A 24,732-nucleotide genomic window follows, 5' to 3' on the forward strand; every position below is an offset into this window, starting at 1 on the left:
GTCCTTCCAGCGGGACCTAGGAAGGGAACAGGGGGAAGTGGATATGTCATGTGGGTGGTCGGAACGCCGTCTTAAATGCCCCAATTCTCTTTCTTTTCACACGGTCTGAGCTGTTTCCTATGTGTGCAGAAACTGACTTTCTGAGGGGTCTTTCACAGTGGAAAATCCTTAAATTCAGTCTGGACTAAGAACTGTGCAGTAAACACCGATGGCCAGACCTTTCCTGCTAAAGAAATACAGGATCTGCTTCTGGTACAGTAACTGTTGTAGCCCCAGGCCCTGTTACCTGGCCCTGGGTCACCCCGGAGGCCTTCACTCTGGGTCTCTTGTGACAGAAGGCCCTGGTCATGTGCCTTGGGTCTCTCTTTTCTTGTCTCTGCTCTGACCTTGGCGTGAAGTCTCCCTTCCAGCAGCTTTTCCTTTAGCTCCATGCCAGGAGCTCCAGTGTTGTTTGAGTCTCATAGACGGCATTCGTTTGGGTTTGGGTTTTCGCTGCCAAGTGGAATTGCTGTTGAAAGTCAACTGTGGTACAAGCTTGCTTTTTATTTTCTTAGACATGAGTCAAAAAGAATAGGATCTATTCCCAGCTCATGTGGGACTTTTTTCTCTCAGAATGCTCTTTTGCCCTGGTGATTTGTTATTTTAAAACCAACATCATAAAGAATAGAGAAGTTAGACCTCCCTTGGTGGGGCTGAGAACCCTGTGCCCTAACTCTTCCCTGGATGCCGCATCTCATAAAGGGGGTGACATGTCTTTAGAGAATGCGTTTGGCAGGCTCTGCTGCTCCCTCCCATCTCTCCCCGGCTGCCTCCCTGGAGACCCCCTGCATAGATCAAAGTACTTGGCAGGACCCTTTGCCTGCCCCCTCCCCCTCAGCGAAGCTTTGGAATGAGTCTGATTCTTTGAGGTCTTTGGTGGAGGTGCCAGACAGAAGCCTGGGAAGATGCCAGTAAGCACCAGGGGAGCTGGCAACATGTGGACATAATGGGAAAATCCTCCCATTGCTCTCCGAGTCTGGAATTTTATCACCTTTTACCCAGACCTACAAACCATGGAGTTAATACGCTTCTCTCTCTCCTTACACACAAGGCCTAACCATCCCCTCTTTTCCATACCTGGATCCTTTCCCATGGAATATGTGACCCATCAGCCAACTGGATGAAGTAACTCTTTCCAAGGCTGCTGCCTGCTTTCCTTTTAGATTCAGGAGGAGGGAGAGGGAGTGCTCAGATGGAGGGTCTCTGAGCTGAACGAATGTGCATGCATGAGGGATGTGGGGGTGGGGGCAGAGGTAGGTGTGAGGGCCAAATAAAAACATCTTTTCCCTGTCTTTCCCCTGTAGAGGAACGAGAGGGCCTCTTATTAAAAATTCCCTGTAATAGTCATAACCTTTTGGAAAATAGCCGCAAATAGCCACTTTTACCATTACAGGGATAAGATGAAGGACAGAAAAAGCATTGCTTTTATGTAATACTGAGGAGAGAAGTGTGAGCTCCTACCGATGAAAGCATCACGGCTGATTGGCAAACGTGGTCTCTTAGTGATGTGCTCTTTAACTCTGGAAATACCGCAGGGGGAACAGAGCTAGGTTTGCTCTAACTCCTTCAGTAACCGTGACTAAATGCCATATTTTCCCAATTTAGAATATTCAAATCAAGGAGGGAAAAGATCTGATGTTTTCTGATTAAGGTATGAATTTGATTATGGGGGTCAAATTTAGTCATCCTTATCTCACACATTATCCATGGTTGATACAATACTAGTATTTTCTCTGAGATTTTGAAGAGAGTATTTGAGTCACTCTATTCAAGCCTGTATTTGCAAATATGTTTCTGTACAGCTCTCTTTTTTCTGTTTGTTTGTATGTTATCTTAGGTGCTCTCCCGTTTTTCTCACTGTTCAACAAATATTTAGGGAGTCCCTGCTGTGTGCCAGGTGCTGCTACTCTTTAAAACTTTTTGAGGAGTAGAGATCACCTCCTAACTCCTTTTTTTTTTTTTGGCTGTGGCATGTGAAAGTTCCCAGGCCAAGGATCGAAGTTACCCCACAACATTGACAATGCTAGATCCGTAACCACTAGGCCACCAGGAAACTCTGATCATCTCCTAATTCTTAGGTATCTTCATTATAACTCAGTGCACTGCTCTGAGCAGAGTGGCATGTGGCATTTCGTGGTGAATGCTGTTAAATCGTGAAACTTAGTGAACAGTACCACATAGATACTATTGAGTTTGCAATAATAATAATAACAACTGATATTTCTTGAGCATTTACTATGTACCTTCTAAATATAATCTCATTCAGTCTTTATGGGAACTCTATGAGCTAGTTACAATTCTTGCCTTAGTAAGAAAGGTCTGGCTGATTCCAGAGTGTGTGTATACACACACACACACGCACACACACACACACACACACACACACATATATATATATATATATATATATTTTTGGTCTTTTTAGGATGGCACCTGAGGCATATGGAAGTTCCCAGGCTAGGGGTCAAATTGGAGCTGTAGCCACCCATCTACATCACAGCCACAGCAATGCCAGACCCAGCCTATGCCTACACCACAGCTCACAGCAATGCCAGATCCTTAATCCACTGAGCAAGGCCAGGGATTGAATCCGAGTCCTCATGGGTATTAGCCAGGTCATCCCACTGAGCCACAGCGGAACTCCCCAGAGCATACATTCTTAACCACTGTCCCATTCCACCTTACAAAAACTGAACAGATACTGTGAGCTTTAATATTAAAGTCAAATTAGAAAAATGATTCCAACTTTCCCAACAATTCAGATTCTAGCTTTAGCATCCTTTGGAGGGAAATTTGAGCTTAGAATTGAGATCATTTAAAATGAGTTAATTCGGGATGGGTGAAAAGGAAGCAGGCTTGAAGATCTCAAAAAGATTTCATTAGTTGCTTATCAGTTTATTACACTATACAAAAAAACTGTACCCCAACCAACATTTTCCTCCATGAGCTTACAGATTAATTCCTAATGCAATAGAAATGAGAGGTATAGACTGTTAAACAAATATTAAAGTTACCTAAACAGTGCAAGAGATTATGTTCTGCATAGCTCAAAGAACAAATGGGCGATGATGACGAAGGGAAGGGAGGAAATGGGCATGGACATTGGACGTGTCACAGAGTGAAGACCATCACCAGTGTGCTGTCTGGTTCCGAGGAAAGTTGGGTGGTCATATATCTAGCAGCCTCTAGTTGTTACTTAGTAGGAAAAGAGCTGTAGTTGTTTAATTTTAGGTTTGGAACACAGCCTGCAGCTTGCTGCTTTGTGCTGTGATTGCATCAGTTCTTACAGACTAAGCTGACTCAAAATAGAGATACTACGTGTGAGAAACTGATCAGGAAATGGTGTGGGTGACCAAGTCCTGAGTATGAATCAGTAGCGATGGTGTAGTGTCTGTGTGATGCATAGAGATGGCTTGTGTTCTGCGTTGACATAGCAGCGGTGGGAAATGAGAGGGGAATTTCATCTTGACCCTGCCATTGCTCCTTGTGGTTGTGTATGATACTCCGAGTCACAAATTATCCTTATTTTAAAAATGTAGTAGTTGGGATAGCAAATACATTATTGAAAAGACAGACTTCTGAATTTGGGGGACAGTTATTTTAGGTCAGAGTTTGGGGGATCAGTGCAAATAATGCCTCAGAATTAGGCTGCTACGGCAGACTGGCTGGATTCAAGTGGTGCTTTATCACTTATCAACTCGGGACTTTGAGCAGGTTCCTCTCTGACTCTCCCTTCATCTGTAATATTTGGATAGTGTTATACGTACCTCACGGGGGGTGGGATAAGTATTAAATGAAATAATTCTTGTGAAGGATTAGACCAGTGCTTGGCACATTGCAAATTTCAGTACATTTATTAAAATTTTTCTTCCTGCAAATGTTGATAGTGTTTCTGTTGCTGCTACTGTAGCTATTATCATCACAGTCATCATTAGAACCCCTTTGCCTTTGGAACCCTTTTGTCCTATATGGATTGTGGTGACTGACAGCTGATTTTTTTTGGGGGGGTGTGTGTCTTTTTTTTGTTGTTTTTTGGGGCTGTGCCTGTGGCATGTGAAAGATCCTAGGCCAGGGATCAAACTTGCACCATAGCGGTGACCCAAGCTGCTGCAGGGACAACACCAGATCCTTAACCTGCTGCGCCACAAGAGAACTCTTGATTTTTCTGTCTTAATGTCATTTGGAGTTGTTCTATTCCAAAATCTTCTTTCTTTCTTTCTTTCTTTTTTTTTTTCATTTTTGGCCACCCCATGGCATATGGAGCCCCCGGGCCAGGGATCAGATCCTAGCTGCAGTGGCGACCTAAGCACCAGATCCTTAACCTGCTCTGCCAGCCTGGCGATCAAATCCGCTCCCAAGATGCCTTGATCCCATTGCACCGTAGTAAGAGCTCCTGTTCCAGATGATTTTATCTTACTGTTTACCTGATTAAGGACCCACATAGTTTCCTGCTTCTCACTGTGTTCAGTCCAAATTCTTCTTGCCAGGGGTTCAGATCCCTTTGCCAGTGGGGTCTTCCCTCCTAATTGTCTCACCACACTGTTCGTTATTTAGCCCCAGGTCAGTGATTCTGCCCACTCCCCTCTCTGATGGGCTCTGTGCTGCTGCCCTTCTGTGCTGCCTCCTTTCCTTTCTCCCACGTGCTCAGTAGCTTTGAACACTCACTTCCGCACCTACTCTTCCTGGACAAGCTTTCCCTGACTGGTCCCACCTGCTGTCCTGCATTTCTACTCTGTAGCTTCACACCTTGCACTTGAACATGTGCTGCCTTGTGCTCTTTTAAATTCTGTATTTTGCTGTCCCTCTACTCCAATATCAGACTCTTTGGGAGTAGGGATTAGGCTCTCTGAGGGCAGGGAGCATCTCTTTTCTCCATCACTGTATCCTCAGTGCTTTCTACAGTGTCCATCAGTACTCATCATAATTTATTGTGCAGATAACTCTTTTTTCATTGAAAAAAAAATTTATATGTGATCTAGTTCAGTCTTCACATACGATAGCATAGCAAACACTACTGAGGGAATCAGTGAAGGAGCCATCCCATTTCATAGGGGACATGCCAAACAACTTAATGGAAGCCTTCATTTAAGAAAAGTGGTAGTATATTAAAATATCCAATATGCTTTACATTTGGGTGAAAGCAAGTTCTTATTTATTTGTTTTCTTTTTTTGGCCGCCCCTGCAGCATATGGCAGTTCCCTGGTCAGGGATCAGATCTGAGCCAGAGCTGCAACCTGCGCCACAGCTGCAGCAAGGCTGGATCCTTAACCCACTGCTCCAGACCTGGGAACAAACTAGAGCCTCCACAGAGACAAACCAGATCAATAACCCACTGTGCCACAGAGGGAACTCCACGTTTTCATTTATTTTTTAAGTTGCTTTTATTTTCTTGGCATGTAAATATTTAGTATCTTGTATGTAAATCTTTAAAGCTGTTTAGGCTCAATTTATTATGTGACAGGTGCTGTGTAAATGTCTTTTTCCTCCATTACAATTGGATACTCACAGTGTTTATGGAAGTGGTGTGTTATGTGGCCAATTAGTGTGTGGGTAGCTTGGAGGAAAACTTTTCTTAGAGTTTTAGGTTTCCACATTATCATTTCTAAAAGGTTAAGAGCTTTGTTCTTTATTGTAAGTTAGGAATCCTTTGCATTTCTACCCTCTCATTGTTCTCATTACTCCACAGCCAAACCAGATTTCCCTGGAAGAGAACATCCTGGTCTCCCGTTACATTAACAACCCCCTGCTCATAGATGGTGAGTTGTGATTAGGCCCTTGACTGGATTGGGCTAGAGCTTACTAATATTTTTTTTTTAACCTTTTTATAGTGTTCTCTGGTAAGTTTTATTAAGCTAGTGTCAAATTCTTGGCAGCTGTGGCTCCAGAGATGAGGCTGGTTCCTTACCTACCTTGTGGGATTATTTTGAAGATGATTTTGAGATAATAAAAAAGAAAGTGCTTTATAGGTTATACGGTAACAAATATATATATGAAGGCTATTCAATACATGTATATACATTCTCTCTCATTATAGATACAGTATAATTATTATCTGTCCTCAAAAGGAAAAGGTGTGTGGGCAGTGTGTGTTTCATGGGGAGAGGAGAGCTCTTCTTTCCTTTATATTTTTTTGTTACATTGTCCTGTTTATTCTGTGACAGAAAACAAATGAACTTTGTTTTTCCTGTGCACCCCAATTTTTTTTTCCAGATTTTAAGTTTGATGTGCGCCTCTATGTGCTTGTGACTTCCTATGATCCTCTTGTCATCTATCTCTATGAGGAAGGATTGGCGAGGTAAGAGACCTTGGTTGGTTGATAGTGGAGTGGGGATTTGAACTCCTGGATCCACAGCTGAGGGCTTGAACTGTTTCATGCTCTCTTGTATTTGGGGGTGGGGGAAGGTGTTAGCTGCTTTTTTTTTTCCACATAAAAATCTATAATATATTTCACATTGATTATTCATACACACACACACACATATAATTTTGTTTTTCTAGAGGTACTTCTTAGGTTTTAAGGTAGTGTGACTTACAAAATTTTTCTTTTTTTGCTTTTTAGGGCCACACCTGTGGCATATGGAAGTTCCCAGGCTAGGGGTTGAAATGGAGCTGCAGCTGCCGGCCACAGCCACAGCCACAGCCACTGCAACTTGGGATCCGAGCTGCATCTGTGACCTACACCACAGCTCATGGCAGCTCTGGATCCTGACCCAGTGAGCAAGGCCAGGGATCGAATCCACATCCTCAAGGTTGCTGGTCAGATTTGTTTCCGCTGAGCCACAGTGGAAACTCCCCCAAGTTAAATTCAAATTATAATAATTTGAAGTTGTATTTCCCATGTTGACAGGATTTTACAGGTAGCAGCGTTTTCTTAGACCCTTTACATTTTTTAAAATAAGTATGTAACTTAGCTGTGCTTGTGTTCTTTTCTCCCGCAACACAAATATGTATATATGTTCAAAAAGTATGTATGTGTGTGTATATTCTTTGGCTTTATATAAATATATATATAAAGTTTCACCAAGTACCTTGCTTTGAAGTTCCTTTTATGTGTAGTTTCCTTATTGGGCATAGCAGTTTAGGAGGTGGTTTGCATCTGTAAAAAGCATGGACATAATATTTCTGTATTTTAGAAAGTGTACTTTAAAAACATGAAATACCATGGATAAAAGAAGGCTACCTATGTAATTGTAGGTGCTTTGGTACATATTATTATACTCTGACAACTGTTAGTTTAGAATCATTTTAATTATTTCATATACTCAAAAAAATTTTTATATATAATGATTTTTATTTTATTTTTTTCGTTATAGCTGGTTTACAGTGTTCTGTCAGTTTTCTACTGTACAGCATAGTGACCCAGTTACACCTACATGTATAGATTCTTTTTTCTTACATTATCATGCTCCATCAAAAATTTTTGATGTGCTGTGTGACTAGAGTCAGAGGGTGAGAACTAGATTCTAGCTGGTTGAGCCATGACTTCCCTTCACCTCCAGGTGGCAGTGATACCATTTATAAGCCCAGTCATATTTTTAACTAAGATTTCTGAGTTTGAACCTTGGAAAACACCGAAGGCCACTGAAGCTCCCTAGTTCTGTTCTCTAGATCCTTGAAAACTAAGCTGGGGCAGGGGGGTAGGGGGGCATTGCTAAAATATTCCTTGGTTTTTAGATAAAGGGCTGAACCAGGTATCTGGGCACAAACTAACTACTAACTACTAAACAGATTTTCATAGGAAAGAAGTTTTCTGTAGTGTTTTTTAAACACCCGTGCTCTCACATTTTGAAGTATAGGGACGAAAGCTGAATATCCATAGTATCTAGGACAAAAAGAAGGTGAAATAGGCCCCTTGCTTCTGCTCAGGTGTATGAGGTGCTGAAAATTTTTCAGTTTGTAATTTGAGATGTCCCTGTTTCCCTCTGTGTGCCATGAGCTCCTTCACCCTCCTGCTTCCACTAATCTTCGCCCAGCTTTTTTCCTCTCCCCTTCTTGGGAGCTGATTATGTCCTGCCATCAACTGGGCTTCCTGAATAGGGCAGAGACCTCAAGGTCATGCTGTTTCTCAAGGATATCATAGCAGTATGTTTTGCATATTATTCCAAAGGTACTTCACCCGCAGTATTAATAGCCTCTCTGTTGGTAAAATCTGGCATAGTTTTAAAACCTCAGTGGTTCAAATGCAAAGTGATTCAGATTGCAATACCAATATTTATTATAAAATTTACTACAGACATGCAAGTGCTCTGGCTATTGGCTGTGTGTGGGAAGTCAGAACCCACTGAATTGAGTGACTCTGTTCTCATGCCTCCAGCAGGAACTGAGTATGTGTCCATAATTTTTTTTAGTGGATGCTTTTTCTCAGAATAATTTGGAAAACAGCTTTTTTAAAACTTGGATTAAATTGAACCAAAAAATATGAATTTTCAGGGCTTTGGCTCATTTTACCTAAAAGCATAGGTGAATAATAAAGCTTTACAAGAGGATAATACATTATGACAGGCTATTAGCCAGTCCTGCAAGGGTGCATTGCTCCATGCAATAACTTCCATGCGCCTAAGTTGCTGTGTCTTAACCGCTGTGTATCTTGGCGTTCCTCTGCTTCTTTTTAATCCGCAGAATCCGCTCGATTGTGTCATTACTCTCAACAATAGTCTACAGCATCTCCAGATCTGCAGTCTCTAGTAACCTTGGGTCACGTGTGTTTTATATGGACATTACTGAAGATAATCAGTTTGGGATGAGATCACTCAAACATTTTACTTTGAGGCTCAACAAGGAAAACCATCATCTTTCCTAAAGAGACAGAACTGGCAGCAGTGTCATTGGTCTCCTTTTTTAGAACCCCGTATCATTTCCGTTTGGGGCCTCAGAATTCGTGCTTAGGTGACGGAAAGGTTAAGTTCATCTCATAAGACAGTTCTGTGAAGTAAGACTTTTGTGTAAATTCTTTACCTTCTTAGATTTACTAAAGCAAAAGACCCTAAATGCTTTTTTTCTAGACTAGTAATTTCAGTTGTCCTTGTCTTATTAACATGGGAAGTAGAAAAACTCTCATCTTCTTATATGTGGACAAAATATTGAGATGTTTTAAAAAATGGTGTCAGTAGTATTTGAGTCCAGTGTTTTGCCCCTTCCTGCTTTTTGACTTTCCGCGTATGTTGTTGTTTGGCACCAGCAGGGGACACTCCGGTTTCCAAAGAGGGGTGCTGTTCTCTACCAAAATGGTGCAGGCTCTTTTTCCTGTCAGAGATGGAATCCAGAAAGACTTTGTCCTGGATTTTACAGTTTTAGGTGGATCCAGTATGTGGTCTAAACCATTTGTGAAGGCCCTTTTTGAGACAAAGCTAACAGCCAAATTTTCGCTGAAAGAGGAAAAATAAAAAGTTGAAAAAGAAAGTTAAAACAAAATTGAGTTGAAAACCAAATGTGCTGTCAGAGACCCAAAGCTAGGTAGCGTTAGCAACTGCAGGGGGAGGAGGCGGGGGGGGGGGGGGATGAAAGAGCCCATCCAGGGAACTGGGGGAGCTCCACCCACACGGCAGAGGTGGGAGAAGGGGATGCCGAGAAGGCCCGAGGAGGCCCCGGTTGGTCTGGTCGGGGACTGCCTCTCTTTGGCCTCAGCCATATTATTCAGTGGAAACTCAGAAAAGATCCCGAAGCATTTGTAATGCCTCTCCCTTGCTCCCCGCCCCCAGTTCCTTCTTCAGTAGCCTTCCTTGCTAATTAACACTGGCTCCGCAGGGATATTTACCTTTTCTCTGCTGGATTCCTGTGGTTTTGAAAGAATTCAGGTACTTGCCGGTTGCCAAGGAATTCAGATTACCTCACGGGCTGCACACTGTCCAGAATCTGCCACAGCAGCAGGAGGAGGGGAGAGACACCGACAAGGGGGAGAAAACCCTCTCCAGCGCTCATTGTCACCCTCCCTGGCAGGCCCTTGCTGTTTGTGAAGTTTGAGTCATTTCTGGCTCTGAGGACCAGGGGATCAGGCTGGTAATCCCCTCCCAGACGGCTCCGCAGGGCGCTGCCTCGTCACTGCAGCACTTTGGCAGTCTCCCGGCCGCAGCTGGTTGACAGCAGATCAGAGAGCTCTTGGGCCTCTTGTTCTCTTCCATAAGATTTTTCTGGGTCAGGGCAGGATGAAACCCAGTGGCTCCTGGCACGGCTGCCTGAGGCGCTGTCTCTTGATCCTCCAGGCCTTTGTGGCTCTGAATGGCTACACCTGCTGAAAGATAATGTGTCCGCCACAGCCAGGGTCTCCTCAGAGCTGCCCTCCCCTTACTTTGTGTGTTTGCAGTGAATGTTTGTTAGAATAAATGTGTGGTTTAACTATCCTCCATCTAGACTCTCAGGGACTGACTGTGGTCTCATGTTCATAGAACAAAGGAGAGGTGAAAGGTCCCCACTGTGTTTTCCTTCCCGTTTGAGGTCCATGTAGTAGAGCTCCTGAACCAGCAACTCAGGTGTGGTTTCATTTAGTGCCTGTCAGGTACCTACTGTATGTCTAACAGTGAGACCCTTCCTTCACACACACACACACACACACACACACTCACTCACTCACTCACTCACTCAAGAGTTTTAGACAAATTATTACCATTGTCTTCATTCTCATTGAGAAACATTTGAAAGCAAAAAGAAAATACAGCTTTTGATTTAAGAATTTATTGTCAGAGGAGTTCCTGCTGTGGCTCAGTGGGTTATGAACCCGACTAGTATCCATGAGGATGCGTGTTCGATCCCGGGCCTCGCTCAGTGGGTTAAGGATCTGGCGTTGCCATGAGCTGCGGTATAGGTTACAGATGAGGCTCAGATCCCATGTTACTGTGGCTGTGGGATAGGCCTGTAGCTGTAGTTCCTAACTGACCCCTAGCCTGGGAACCTCCATGTGCCATGGGTGTGGCCCTAAAAAGCAAAATAAAAAGAGTTTATTGTCTATTAGAATAAAGATAATCTAATATGTTTTAGTGTGTACAAAAAAAAAAAAAAATGGACGTATAGTTCTCTACTCATCAGTAGGTTGTGAAATAGTACCCAGAGTTTCTGATTTGGCAAAAAAAGTAGAGTTCCCCCCACCTTTTTTTTTCTTTCTCTCTCTTGCTCCCTCTCCCCGCCCCCCCTTTTTTTAGGCTTAAAGGTCAAGGCTATGAAATTCTGTCTTGAGAGCTTTTCCTAAAGCTTGATTTCATTAAGGAGTTGGTTCAAGACTCAATTCCTCATGTAAATTTCAGTATGTGTGTTAGGAGAAGTATTTGCAAACTTGGTCCTGGGCTAGCTAGTAGAGAATTACCACTTTGAGGTTGTCTCTAATAAAGGAATTGTGTTGATGCTTTCAGACCTAACTAGGATGAAATATGAAATGTGAAGATCTAAATCACAAATCGCAAACCTCAGTGTTCACAAGGACATTGACTAAACAGCTGGCTAGGTGGAGACTGGAGAACCAGAGCTCGCATGTACCATCTAAAGGGCATTTACTATTCAGTGGCAGCAAGTCCGTGATGCATGGTGGTGCTATGATCTGAATGTGACCTCCCAGGTTTACATGTTAAAATCCTAATTCTCAAGGTGGTGTTATTTGAAGGTGGGAGTTTTGAGAGGTAATTAGGTCATGAGGGTGGAGCCCTCGTGAATGATTAGTGCCCTTTTATAAAAGAGCCCTGGAGAAATTTCTCACCCTTTCTGCCCTGTGAGGGCACAGAAGGAAGGTGCTGTCTATCTGCCTGCATCTTAGTCTTGGACCTCAAGCCTCCAGAACTATGAGAAATAAATTCCTTTGTTTATAAACTGCACAGTTTATAGTATTTTGTTATAGCAGCCCAAATGGACTAAGATAGGTAGTATTGCCAGATCTTCTGGTTTTTTAAGGCTGAAAAATCTAGATTTTTATTGAGAAACTTACTTTTGTTTTTAAACGTTTAATTTTGAAACCATTTCAAAGTTAAAGAAAACCTGTAAAAATAGTATTTTGTTTAGAGACACATTCAAATTCGACCAACTGTCCTGATAGTATTCTTTATAGCAGAAGGATCCAAATCCAGGGTCACATGTTATATTTAGTTGCCGAGTCTCTTTAGTCTCTTTGCTCTGAAACATTAACTCAGTCTTTCCTTGACTTTTATGACTTCATTATTATTATTTTTTTCTTTTTTTATGGCTGCACCCGAGGCATATGAAAGTTCCCAGGCTAGAGATCGAATTGGAGCTACAGCTTCAGGCCTATGCCACAGCCACAGCAACGCGGGATCCGAGCTGTAACTGTGACCACAGCTCATGGCGATGCGGATCCTTAACACACTGAGTGGGGCAAAGGATCGAACCCTCATCCTCATGGATACTAGTTGGGTTCGTTTCCCCTGAGCCACAGTGGAACTCTATGACTTCAGCAGTTTTGAAGATTTAGGGTAGTCATTTTGTAGAATGGCCCTCAATTTGGGTTTGTCTGATTTTTTTTCATGAGATTCACAGTAAATATTTTTGCCTAGGATGTTACGGAAGCGATGCTGTGTTCTCATTGCCTGATTTCGGATGGCACATAACTGTTTAGTGGTGTTTGACCGCTTGATTAAGAGGATATCTGCTTTAAAAATTTGGTTGTGATGATTGTTGTACACTTGTAAATGTAATAAAATTCATTAAGTAATTATACAAAGAGAAAAAAAATGAAGGTTAAATTAAGACTTTCCCAAATAAAAATAAAACAGAATTTGTTTCTAGTAGATCCATCTTATAAGAAATACTGAAAATAGTTCTTCAGGCTGAAAGCAAGTAACCCCAGAATTTAATTTAAATCTACATAAAAAAACAAAATTAATAAAGATAATTTATATAATTTTAAAAAACGAGGATATCTGCCAGATTTCTCCACTGCAAAGTTACTTTGTTGTCCCCTCTACAATTAATATCTTATGAAGAGATACTTTGAGACCTTGCAAAATCTCACCCTTCATCATTTTCACCCAGTAGTTTTAGTATGTATTGACCTTTCTTGCCTGGATGAATTATTATCATGATGGTGATTTTCTAATCCACCATCAGATGATGATTTTCTAGTCCTATCATTCCTTTTTAGTACTTGGCATTTTAGTCCCAGGAGTTTTCTTTCCATCTTGTTTATTTATTTATATCCACCAATGTGGACTTAAGGATTCTTGTGTTATGTAATGGGTTATAATCCTTTACTGTAATGATTTACTTCGATGCCCAAATTGTCCCAGATTTGGCCAATGGCAGCCCCTTTAAGCTGGCTTTTGTGTCCTTTTGACTTGTCCCCTTATTCTTTGAGCACAGGATATTTCAGGTTCATCTTCTTTCTCTGCCCCAGCCCTGAATCAGCTCTTTTCTCCAAGGAGCAGTGGTTGCTTATAATGGAAGATACTATTGAGAAATCGAGATCTAGTGCTAGAAACAGTCAGTGTTCTGGGGTGTCTCTGCTCTCAGGTCCTCGCAGTGGAGAGACCTAGAAAGCGTGTGTGTGGATATACCTACATGTACGTATACATACACGTACAATCTTATACATACACGTACATCTTATTTATTTCTATGTCACTGTGTTGAAGAGCAGGAGTTCATACTCATGCCTCCAATTCTAGCTCAAAACCATAGGGTTCATTCTAGTTTTTTCCCTTTTCATGTTTTTTTTCTTTTCTCCAAAAGTGAGAAATCTGACTTCCATTATCTTCAACATATTTATTTACTCAATTGTATGTAGCGGCTCTCCTGACCTCCCTGTCACCCCTCCACTCAGATGTCCTCCTTGTGTGGACTTGGACCCCTGTGGGGCCACCACCCTGCTTGGATAACCTCCTTGTACTGGGCTGCCTTCCCATGCTGTCTACCACTTCCTCACATGGGCCCTGGCTGCCATCAGGCTTCAGGAAGGAACATCTGAATTTTAAATGTTGGCCAAATGGGAGTTCCCTGGTGGCGGCCTAGAGGTTAGGACTGGCCACTTTCATCACTGCGAACCTAGTTCAGTCCCTGGTATGGGAACTGAGATCGCACCTCAAGTGACAGCATGCCACAGCAGGGCGAAAAAAATCTGGCCAAGTTATTCAAGTTTAAAACAAAAACAAGAAAATCTTTGTGAATTAATCAGAACTTGATTAGTAGGCCAGATCTGAGACTAGTGGAACCTCTGATCTAGAAACTAAGAAAAAAATGTTGGAAAATGGTGACCAGAGATGAATATGGTCTGTTTGATACAGATTTGAGTGAGAACCATTAGATTCCTCCTGGACTAGGGGGAGGGATGAGTGTTTACACCTGCCTCTCCTCTCTCCGTGCTCTTCTCCCTTCTATGTGGGGACTGAAACAGTGCAGCACTCCGGCCCTTTTGGGTGCCATTTCCACTGAACTGAGGTTTTCTGTTTTTATTTTCTCTAATTCTTACTTCTTACCTTTTTTTTCTCTGTAGAACTGTAACATTAATAATGTTGTCCTTACTGATTTTCAGAATATAAATGCCGCAGCAAAAAGGAAGACTAGGAAGAGGAAAGATGACAGATGTGTTGGGTACCAGTTTATAGTTTGCCCCTAAGCCTTTTCACGTTGTTGACCAAATTAGATCAGGTACTCATGTTTAGAAGAGATGAAAAGCCTCTTTCTCTGAAGCAGAACCTTTTCCTTCCCTCTAAATCATTATTTTGGGGGAGAGATGGCAGGAGGTATGTCACTGTGAGGTAATGTCTGGTTGAGGCAGGCAGCCTCTGTGGGGCCTGCATGGGCCCCCTTCGCATTTCACAAGAATTCAGAGAATGACTGTTTCCCGCTTGATTGGAGAATCTCTGAAGAAGGAGGATTGGGATATATAAATAAGGTTTACTCACCATGGAGTGACATGGCTGAAGTTAAGGGAGAACTACTAGAAGTTTCTGGAAAATCTGGGGCCCTTCCCATGCATAGACATGAAACTTATCAAACTCTTGTCCCTTAGCCACATATGCTTGGTCAACATTTTCTCTTTGTCCACATCCTTCTTCCTGGCCTCATGTTTGTTTATTTTAGTTTGGGGTGGTTTTTTGTTTATTTTTTTGTTTGTTTGTTTTTTTCTTTTCCCACTTTTCTTTCTTTGGCTCTTGTATATTTCTAGAACAGGGAGTTAGGGAGCAGAGAGAGTGGGTGAGTGAGAAGAAATAGAGAAGAGGAAAAATTTTAAATGCTGCCCTTTAATGTGGTAAAAATTTCACATTGACTTCATAGTCTGAGTAAGCACATATAAATAATTTGTAAATCATATGAAAGTAAACTTGTGGCCTTCCAGGATTCTTTTTCACACACTTGGATGTGCCTCTTGGGAAAATGACTTTCGTGAGGGTGATACGGTTATAGTGGTATGTAAACAGGGCTTGATATTTACCATAACCATTCGGCTCGAGTGTCCTTTTGTTGATGTTGAATATCACTGGAAACTTTTCTCTTTCCTCGACTGTTTCCTTCAGTGGCACATACATTTTATACTTTGGTCTTCTTTTTTCTTTTTTCTTTTTTTAAGGGACGCACCCTCGGTGTATGGAGATTCCCAGGCTAGGGGTCTAATTGGAGCTGTACCTGCCAGCCACAGCCAAAGCCACAGCAACGCAGGATCCGAGCCACGCCTGCGATCTACACCATAGCTCATGGCAACACTGGATCCTTAACCCATTGAGCAAGGTCAGGGATCGGACCAGCGTCCTCATGGGTGCTAGTCAGATTCATTAACCACTGAGCCACGATGGGAAGTCCACTTTGGTCTTCTTTTGACAACAGTCCGGGATATCAAATTGCTGCCTTATTTTCAATGGGCTCCATGTTTAATCCCTCTATCTTTTATCTTCATTCCAAATTCAGGAATTAATCTACTGTGTGCTCATATCTATGCTATAATATTGTTAGTGCTGCCATTATTGTTTTCTTAATTTTATGGATCAGTTCAGATTTTTCTATGGATGCAAGTTCTGAGTCTGGGGATTGTTATGGTGTCCTTTTTTTGCTTTGTGCATAATATTTTCCATAAATGGTTTAGTAGGCACTCAGGTGTGGGCCCTCAGGTGTTTCTTGACCATCTGATGCCCCATCATCCACAGCATCCTATACACAGTTTCCCTGATGGTGCATAACTTTGTTTTCATTTTTCATCCTTCCTGTCAGTCTAAGGTTCTATATCAGAGAAGCAGCATCGCATGGTTAAGATCATGGTTCTGGAGTCAGCTCTTTTTTGAGCAAGTTGCTTAATCTCCCAGGTCATATTTTAATTTTTACATCTATTTTTAAAATTAGATTTAATATTATCTCCTTCAGAGAATTGCTTTAAAGGTTGGATTAAATGTGATATTATACATGAAACACTTAGCATGGGAGTTAGCACTTAATAAACACTCAGGATCTGAGGAGGATGCACCTTCCCTTTATTAATATCTCACCGGTGCTGTATTTCCCCGAAACCCTGTTTTTGACATTTAACCTGTGTCCTTTCTGTCAGGTTTGCAACCGTGCGATATGACCAAGGAGCCAAGAACATTCGGAACCAGTTCATGCACCTGACCAATTACAGTGTGAATAAGAAGAGCGGAGACTATGTCAGGTACTGGCTCTGCCTGAGCCGGAGCCAGAGAAGTCATTTGGAGATGCAGACGTTGGAGAAGTGCAGAGTCAACATGCTGCACTGGAGGAGAGAGCTCTATGTTTTTATCCTTGTAGCTTCGAGAAAGCTGTCAGAGTCGTTGAATGTAGTTTTGAGGCGTATCTGCTACTGCTTCTCTGTTGCTGGCCCAGTCACCATGTCCCCTTTCTCTACCAGCAAATGCCTGCCGTCCCAAGTTTCGTCTTCCCTCACTTGACTTAGGGGTGGGAATTTTATAGGCATGTGGAACTTTTTAGAAGTCAAGAAATTAGGTCATTTCAGCACTTGGCAAAATGTATCAAAAGCTTCAAAAATACTTGTACCCTTTGACCCGGCAATTCCATTTCTAAGAACTAAACCTTAAGAAATAACAAAGGATGTGCCCACACGATCAGAGACTAGAATGGCCATCACTGTACACTGTCAGGTGGGAAAAGCAGGTTACCACACAGGACCTGCAGTTTCACTTTATTTTTCAATATATCTTCTTTCAGCTAAAGCTGTTCCCCCTGCCCCAGGGGGTGTGGGGGAGGGAAGAAAACTAGAAGGATATATCCTAAATGTTAACAGTGCTTCACTTTAATGGATGGGATTATGGGTGGGTGATATCGGTCGCCTTCTCTGTGCTTTTATGTATTTCCTAAATTTTTCTTAAAGAAATACTTTATGATTGGGGAGGGAGTTAGGAATAAATTAAATAAAGAAAGAAATGAGGCCATCTCAGAAAAAGATTCAGTGGTAGGGAGTACCAGCCCAGCTGTGTGGAAATATTCTTTCTGCTCTGTTTTCTTTCATCCTGATAATTTTGCCAGAAAGTGGAAAAATAAAGAAGAAACCCAAATAGTTACTTTCTACTCAGACTAAAAATAGGTGCCCAGAAGGTCCAAGGAAAGAGAGAAAGAATCTGAAAGTGATGGCATAGTTGTCTAAGCTATATAGTTTTCATTGAGGGTCCTTTGACCAGTGTTTGAAATTGCTTGAAGATAACAATATCCTTCGCTTTGGAAGATGAGCAAAGATGCCACTGGTGGGGGCAGGGGGAATTGATGGTAGGGAATGAGAGGGTGGCTGCAAAACACAAATTTCAGATTATAAGACCCTTGCGAGAGTCAGGGGACTCTGCCCCGTGTGCCGCTTTGTGGCTGCAGTGGTGGTGTGCTCCATTACGCCTTTTGCAGCTCTAATGAGCTCTCTTGGGTGATACCTCAGAAGGTATCCACAAAAGCTGTGTCTGTCATTAGACAGGAGAGAGCTTACTCCGGATGCCAGAGCAGTTCTGTGCTGGGTCAGCTCAGTAAAATACTGCTCTAGATATACTCACTAGCCCAGCTAGACTCAGTTCTGGTCTGAAAATTGGCATTGTTTTGTGGTCTCGTGTGACATTTACCTCATAGGCCAGGTTAGTATCCCCAAACATTTCAAGCTATGAATGTATGATAACCACTCTTAAAGCTGTTTACATTCTTTCACAAATTTCTTCTACTTCATGATGCACAATTGTTTGGTTAAGAAGGAATTTACCTCCTTTTCCCGTCCCCTCTCAGTAAGGCAAGCTACATGCATTACAGAAAGGACTGAGAAAAAGTGGGTGCGTGGAAGTCAATAAAAGGAATATTTTTCTAAAGACTTCCAGGGAAAGAGGAGTTTGTAAAAGTCTTGTTTCCAGAGCCAGGCCTAGTGGCATGTGTGACCTTGATCCATTCATTTGTTTTAGTTGTGATGATCCGGAAGTGGAGGATTACGGGAACAAATGGAGCATGAGTGCTATGCTCAGGTATCTGAAACAGGAAGGCAGAGATACAACTGGTGAGTGCCAGGCTTTTTTTTTTTTTTTTTGGACTTCTTTTTTGACTTTGTGTAACTTTACCATTGTCTTTTTCCAGGTGTCATTCTCTCTAATTCTAGTAGTGTTGCTGAGTTATCTAATGGGATCATTGTTCTTGGTGTTAATTTTTCCTGCTTGTTATGAGATGGAGAATAATGGGCTTACCATGGCTCTCCAAATCCTCTTTCTTTCTTTCTTTCTTTTTTGGGGGGCCGGGGACATGCATGCGGAAGTTCTTGGGCCCAGGTTGGAAGCCGCACCACAGCAGCGACCTGGGTGCTGCAGTGACAGTGTCATGTCCTTAATCCACTGTGCCATAAGGGAACTCCATCCAATTCCCTTTTCTGGTTTCTGGTTTGGAAGACAACTTTTCTGTTTAATCTTTAGAATGTATCCTTCTTGAATGTTGAACCGCTAACTATAATACTGTCAGCTTGGGAGTTCCTGTTGTGGCTCAGTGGATCATGTATTGGACTGGTATCGATGAGGATTCAGGTTTGATCTCTGGCCTCGCTCAGTGGGTTAAGGACCCAGTGTTGCCATAAGCTGTGGTGTAGGTTGCACACATGGCCTGGATCCTGATTGCTGTGGCCTGTAGCCTAGGCCAGCAGCTGCAGCTTCAATTAGTCCCCTAACCTGGGAACTTCCATATGCCTCAGGTGTGGCCCTAAAAAGCAAAAAAAAGTTACTGTCAGCTTTTTATGTAAAAAATTATCTGTCTCCATATTGGCCCTGCATTCGAGTTTCTCTAAGGCAATCTCTCTCATTCATGTTGCTGAATTGGAGAATGAATAGTGTCCACTTTGAGTACAAGGCTTGGAATCAAAATGGACAGTATTGCTGAGCCTTGAGCAGAATGGAAAAGAGTATGCCAGAAGGCCTATTGCAGTCCGCAAAGGGAAGGGGGAGAGGCGGAGAGTGAGGGCGGAGGCTCCTTTTCTATTCTGTTTCTGTTCTTGTCATGGGGTTCTACCTGAGTACTTCCCCCAGCACCTCCATTCTTGATTGGGTCCCTCCATTCTTGACAGGGTCCCTCCATTCACAGACTTGCTTTTCCCGGAGCACCTATTAGCAAGACTGCCACATGGAGTCTTTTTTGCATGAGCACGTGTGCTTTTATAAGTATACTGTGTTCTGGAATCTCATCCTAATCCATCTTATTATAGTGTTTTTTCTTCCTTTGTAGCACTGATGGCCCATGTAGAAGACCTTATCATTAAGACCATAATCTCTGCTGAACTAGCTATTGCCACAGCCTGTAAAACCTTTGTTCCTCATCGCAGCAGTTGTTTTGGTAAGGAGACTCAAGAAACTTAACATGATTTGTGCCAAGGAGTTTGGGAAGTTGGGATGGGGTCCTGGGGTAGAGAGGCTCAATGATTCTACAGGAGTCAGAGGCATGTGGTGGACTTTCTTTCTGAGCTCACGTAGCATGTCAAGGTCCCACTCAGAGGTCAGCAGTGAGCTTGGTTGGAGGTCCCCTGAGGACTCACTAGCTTTCTGTGTGGGAAGCAGGGATTGGCACTAAGGCATGGGTCTCTTTGTCAGAGTGCAATCAGAAAAAGTCTGCAACGGACTGTACAGGAATCCAGCTCTAACAAATATATTCCAGAGCTCTTTGGCAGCCAGACTGGGAACTGTTCCAAGAAGCTCTGGCTGGTACCAGTATGTGCTTTCTCTCATTTTCCAATGACTCCTCCTTTTTGTTTTAGTCTTCTTCCTAGTGGGTCCCCCCTCGCCCTCTTTCTTCTCCCCCTTTCCGCCCCCCCCCCTTCCCTGATTGCACAGAGAATGAGTAGGAAACAGATCACAACTACCAGACCTGTTGCCCACTGATCCACTAGCTGTGACTGCAGCACCGAGGTGCCCAGGCACATTTGCTCTCTGTGTGGATGGGAACTCCTTAGCGCCTGCTGGTGTGAGCATCTGTGAGGTTGTCCAGGCTTTCAGCACGGGCAGGCTGTGTTAGTAAAACAGTAGGGTCGTTGGTGGGGGCATAATTAAAGGAATACATAGGAAGCGTGTGAAAATCATGGCTTGCTTAGGAGACAGGGCAACAAGGAAGGAAGGAACATGGCCTTTAGAGTCTGATAGACTTAGTTTGAGGCCCATTTGCACCTCCTACTAGCTTTCTGATTTTCAGCAAGTTACTCTAATCCTGTGTCCTCAACTATAAAATGGCAGTAATGATGGAACCTGCCTTCTAAGAGTATCTTGAAGATCAAATGAGACAATGTATGCAAAGCCCTTGGTACATGACTGGCCCTTAGTTTGTACTCCATAATTGTTTTTTTGTGTTTTGGGAATTATAATTAGACGTTATAATTTTTGCCCTTTTTATTATCACAAGAGTCTGTACTTGAGGGGCACTAAACAAAGGGAAGTGTTGAGACACTGAATAGAAGATGGTAGATAAACCAGGACCTAAAACTAGAGGAAAGGAAGAGGTTATGATCTCTTTGTATCTTTTTAACATGCAAATATTTTATGTCTTCTAAAACCCTTAAATGGCTCCCTAGGCTTAACTTGTAAATAGACACTTGATATGACTTCAAAATCTCTAAGGATCTGACCCCAACTGACTTTCCTAGAATTCCTTTTCCTCTTTTACACCTTAGAATCCAGTGGTACCACTGAGGACTCCATGCCTTTGGGCCTCTGCATAAGCTCTGTTGTCCAGTTGGAAGACCCCTCCCTGTCTGCTCTGCACATTCCTGTTTATATTCTTTTCATTCTTTTTCAGTTTCTTTTTTTCTTTTCTTTTCCTTCCTTCCTTCCTTCCTTCCTTCCTTCCTTCCTTCCTTCCTTCCTTCCTTCCTTCCTTCCTTCCTTTCTTTCTTTCTTTCTTTCTTTCTTTCTTTCTTTCTTTCTTTCTTTCTTTCTTTCTTTCTTTTCTTTCTTTTCTTTCTTTCTTTCTTTTCTTTCTTTCTTTTCTTTCTTTTCTTTCTTTTCTTTCTTTCTTTTTCTTTCTTTCTTCTTAGGGCCACACCTATGGCATATGGAAGTTCCCAGGCTAGAGGCCCAATCAGAGCTGCAACTGCCAGCCTACACCACAGGCACAGCAATGCAAGATCTGAGCCTCATCTGTGACCTACACCACAGCTCACCACAAAGGTGGATCCTTAACCCACTGAGCAAGGCCAGGAATCAAACCCATGGATCCTAGTTGGGTTTGTTACCACTGAGTCCCAACGGAAACCTCCCTGTTTATATTTTAAGACATAGTTTGACATAGTTTGATGTGCCTCCTCCAGGAATCCGTGCCGTACAAAGTGCCCTGTTGAGTCTTCTCTCTCGGGCTGCTCCATACTTGTTCCCTGATGTTCTTTTCCTACCTGGGGTGACTGAGCTCATCTTCTTGAATTCTTAGTTGGCACTGTGTCTCCCCTCTCCCCTGCACCTTTTACCATCTCCCTGGACCTACCAGGTCCTTTCCTAACCCTTTGACTTTGCACCTGCTTTATCCTGTGTCTGAAATATATTTCTCATGTTACTTTACATGAAAGATTACTGACATCTATTCAAGACGAAGTCAGGTATCACTTCTTTGGTGGCATTTTTCCCACATCTTCCAGTCAGAGTTAGCCTCATGCCCCCACCCCTGCCCTCTATTCATAGTCTGCAGAGGCCTCTGTATGTCCTCTTGGACCCATTTACATGTCTCTCTCCCCCACTGGACTGGAAGCTCCTTGAAGACACGAACAATGCCTCCCTTGTTTTTGCTCCTGTGCATGTAAGTGTTTTTTTCCTATTGGAGGATGTCCAGGAAATGTTTGTTGAATGAATGGTTGGTACCTGCTTGAATTGCCTTTTGAAGGCCTGACAGTAGGCTTCCCACTGGACCTGGTTTGGTAGGGGCCTGGACCTCTTAGAATTATTGCAAGCTGTTTGAGGAGAGGGTATGGGAAGTATAATTCCAACTTCAAAAACTTTATTGGATTAAAAAGCAAATGTGAGTTTCTTTTCCACATCTCCTTGGCTCTTCTATGAGAGTAAATTTCTAGTAGCTCTCAGTGTATTTAGAAATCATTGCAAGCTCTTCTGAATATTTCCTTTTCTATTTTGTTTTTATTACCGGAATGCCTTTTGGAAGCTTAAGAATTTCTTGACCTTAATGGCATTAGAAGTCCTGACGTGGAGTTCCCGTCATGGCGCAGTGGTTAGCGAATCTGACTAGGAACCATGAGGTTGCGGGTTCGGTCCCTGCCCTTGCTCAGTGGGTTAACGATCCGGCGTTGCCGTGAGCTGTGGTGTAGGTTGCAGACGCGGCTCGGATCCCGCGTTGCTGTGGCTCTGGTGTAGGCCGGTGGCTACAGCTCCAATTCAACCCCTAGCCTGGGAACCTCCATATGCCTCGGGAGCGAGCGGCCCAAGAATAGCAACAACAACAACAACAACAACAAAAAAGACAAAGAGACAAAAAAAAATAATAATAAATAAATAAAGACTCCCACTTTAAAAAAAAAAAAAAAAAGTCCTGACGTGAAATAAGCAGTGACTTTCTCTTACTCTGAAATAGCCCCTAAGACTATTTCATCAGCCACGGGTCTACTTCCCTCCTCCCTGCTTGTGTTCAGTTTTAATAAACTGAGTGCATCTGGAGTTTTTTAAACTGTTGACTATCTTCTTGGCTTTTGTGGTTCTAATTCCCCTTCCTGTCAGCCCTGGGATTTTGTGTGTCTCAGTAACCTCCCCCCACCAGAAATGATTGTGTGTACGTGTGTATGTTTGTGTGAATCTCTTTGCCTCCCACTGGTTCCCAACCTCCCCTGGGGTTTAAGCTACAAGGAAAAAAAAATCTGTTTTTTTTCTTGTCTTTTTCATTTGTTTTAGAGTAAACAGGAATTGAGAGCTTCCCAGAAGAATTTGGCCTGAACAGAGCATTGGTGTTTTAGAGGAAGCCAGTAGTCTGGTGATGGGGTTCACTGTATTCCTTCGGTGGTCGTTTCTGCCCTTCCACATTATGTGGATGTTTGCCAGGAGCGTTCCATTAGTATCGAAATGTTTCTGGCCTATGATTTCTTTCTCACCGTACCACCTGTAGTGTCCAGCTGTGTTTCCAGGTACCTTCAGGATTCCCATTCCTTGGTTTATTTATGCAGTTAACTTTTCTCAGTTCCTGCTGTGCTTGAGGTATAGATTTATAAAAGTTTGTTCCTCTCACAGTAAATTTTGCAGGGGATAATATATACAAATTCTTGCATTGTATTAATAGCATTTAAATGTAGGCTTAGGGACCTTCACGAACTACCAGAAACAGCCCTTTAATAAACTTTTTCATAGATTTGTACACCTGAAAAGGATCTCAGAGAATAATGAGTCTGTATAAAGAAACTGAAGACTCTTGCCTCAGGTTCTAGAGCTAGTGAGTGGGAGAACTCGGATGAAAAAGGCTCAGCTTAGAGAAGAGGAGTCAGAAGATGGGTTTTGGCAATTACTCATCTTGATCACAGGGCCCTTGATCAGTAGGATTTTTGATGTCTCATCCAATAAAACAGACTTTTGACAGTTTAATTTTTTAAGATTGTGCAAATGTGGTACCATGTGAAATATATGCTTAAACAGCAGCCCTTTAAATATGGCAGTGAGATAACTGATTATGAGAACAGCTTTTTTTTTTTTTTTTTTTTTTGAGCAGTTGGAGAAAAAACAGCCCAAAACAACAGGAAGCTAGCTATCCTTTAAAGATGCTGCTGCTGACAGTGGTTTCACGTACGTGTATGAGGATGGCTCAAGTGACAGGCTATGACCCTGGTCCTCTAGCCTGAGAGCATATGAACCAGCTGTCATGCAACATGTAGATGTGATCACACTGGCCTTGTTGAGGTCAGAGACCAGGGACATCTTTGCTCGGGACGAACCATGCCCAGTACACTCCGTTTTGTTGAGTACGTGCTGGTCAAGATGGCCGACATTCTGAAAGCGGGGGTCTCCATAAATACTTGTTGAAGAAATGAAAGTGGGCAGCATACATTTTATGATGTCAGCTACTTGACCACCAAAAAAATGATGAAAGTCATCTAACACAGTCCACTTTTTTGAGATAATTCTTTTTTTTTTTTTTTTTAACTTTTTTTGTGTGTGTGTCTTTTTTTAGGGCTGCACCCGCAGCATGTGGAGGTTCCCAGGCCAGGGGTCAAATCGGAGCTGTAGCTGCTGCCTGCGCTACAGCCGCAGCAACGCAGGAGCCAAGCCGGATTGCCAACCCACTGAGTGAGGCCAGGAATTGAACCCATGAACTCATGGATACTAGTTGGGTTTG

The 24,732-nt window shown here is 42.6% G+C and overlaps 1 protein-coding gene across 13 annotated transcripts in view; it reads left to right on the forward strand.

Moving 5' to 3' along the window:
• Positions 1–24,732, forward strand: part of TTLL5 (tubulin tyrosine ligase like 5) — a 310,092-nt gene that overhangs the window by 33,533 nt on the left and 251,827 nt on the right. For all 13 annotated transcript variants that reach the window (XM_047794889.1, XM_047794885.1, XM_047794888.1 and 10 more), the window contains 5 exons: positions 5,726–5,795; positions 6,250–6,334; positions 16,505–16,606; positions 18,360–18,451; positions 19,657–19,764. In XM_047794889.1, coding sequence (XP_047650845.1) covers positions 5,726–5,795; positions 6,250–6,334; positions 16,505–16,606; positions 18,360–18,451; positions 19,657–19,764 — 457 coding nt within the window. The remainder of the gene's footprint in view (positions 1–5,725; positions 5,796–6,249; positions 6,335–16,504; positions 16,607–18,359; positions 18,452–19,656; positions 19,765–24,732) is intronic.

Source organism: Phacochoerus africanus, chromosome 9, assembly GCF_016906955.1.
Source record: "Phacochoerus africanus isolate WHEZ1 chromosome 9, ROS_Pafr_v1, whole genome shotgun sequence".
In the NCBI taxonomy this organism is placed as follows: Eukaryota; Metazoa; Chordata; class Mammalia; order Artiodactyla; family Suidae; genus Phacochoerus; species Phacochoerus africanus.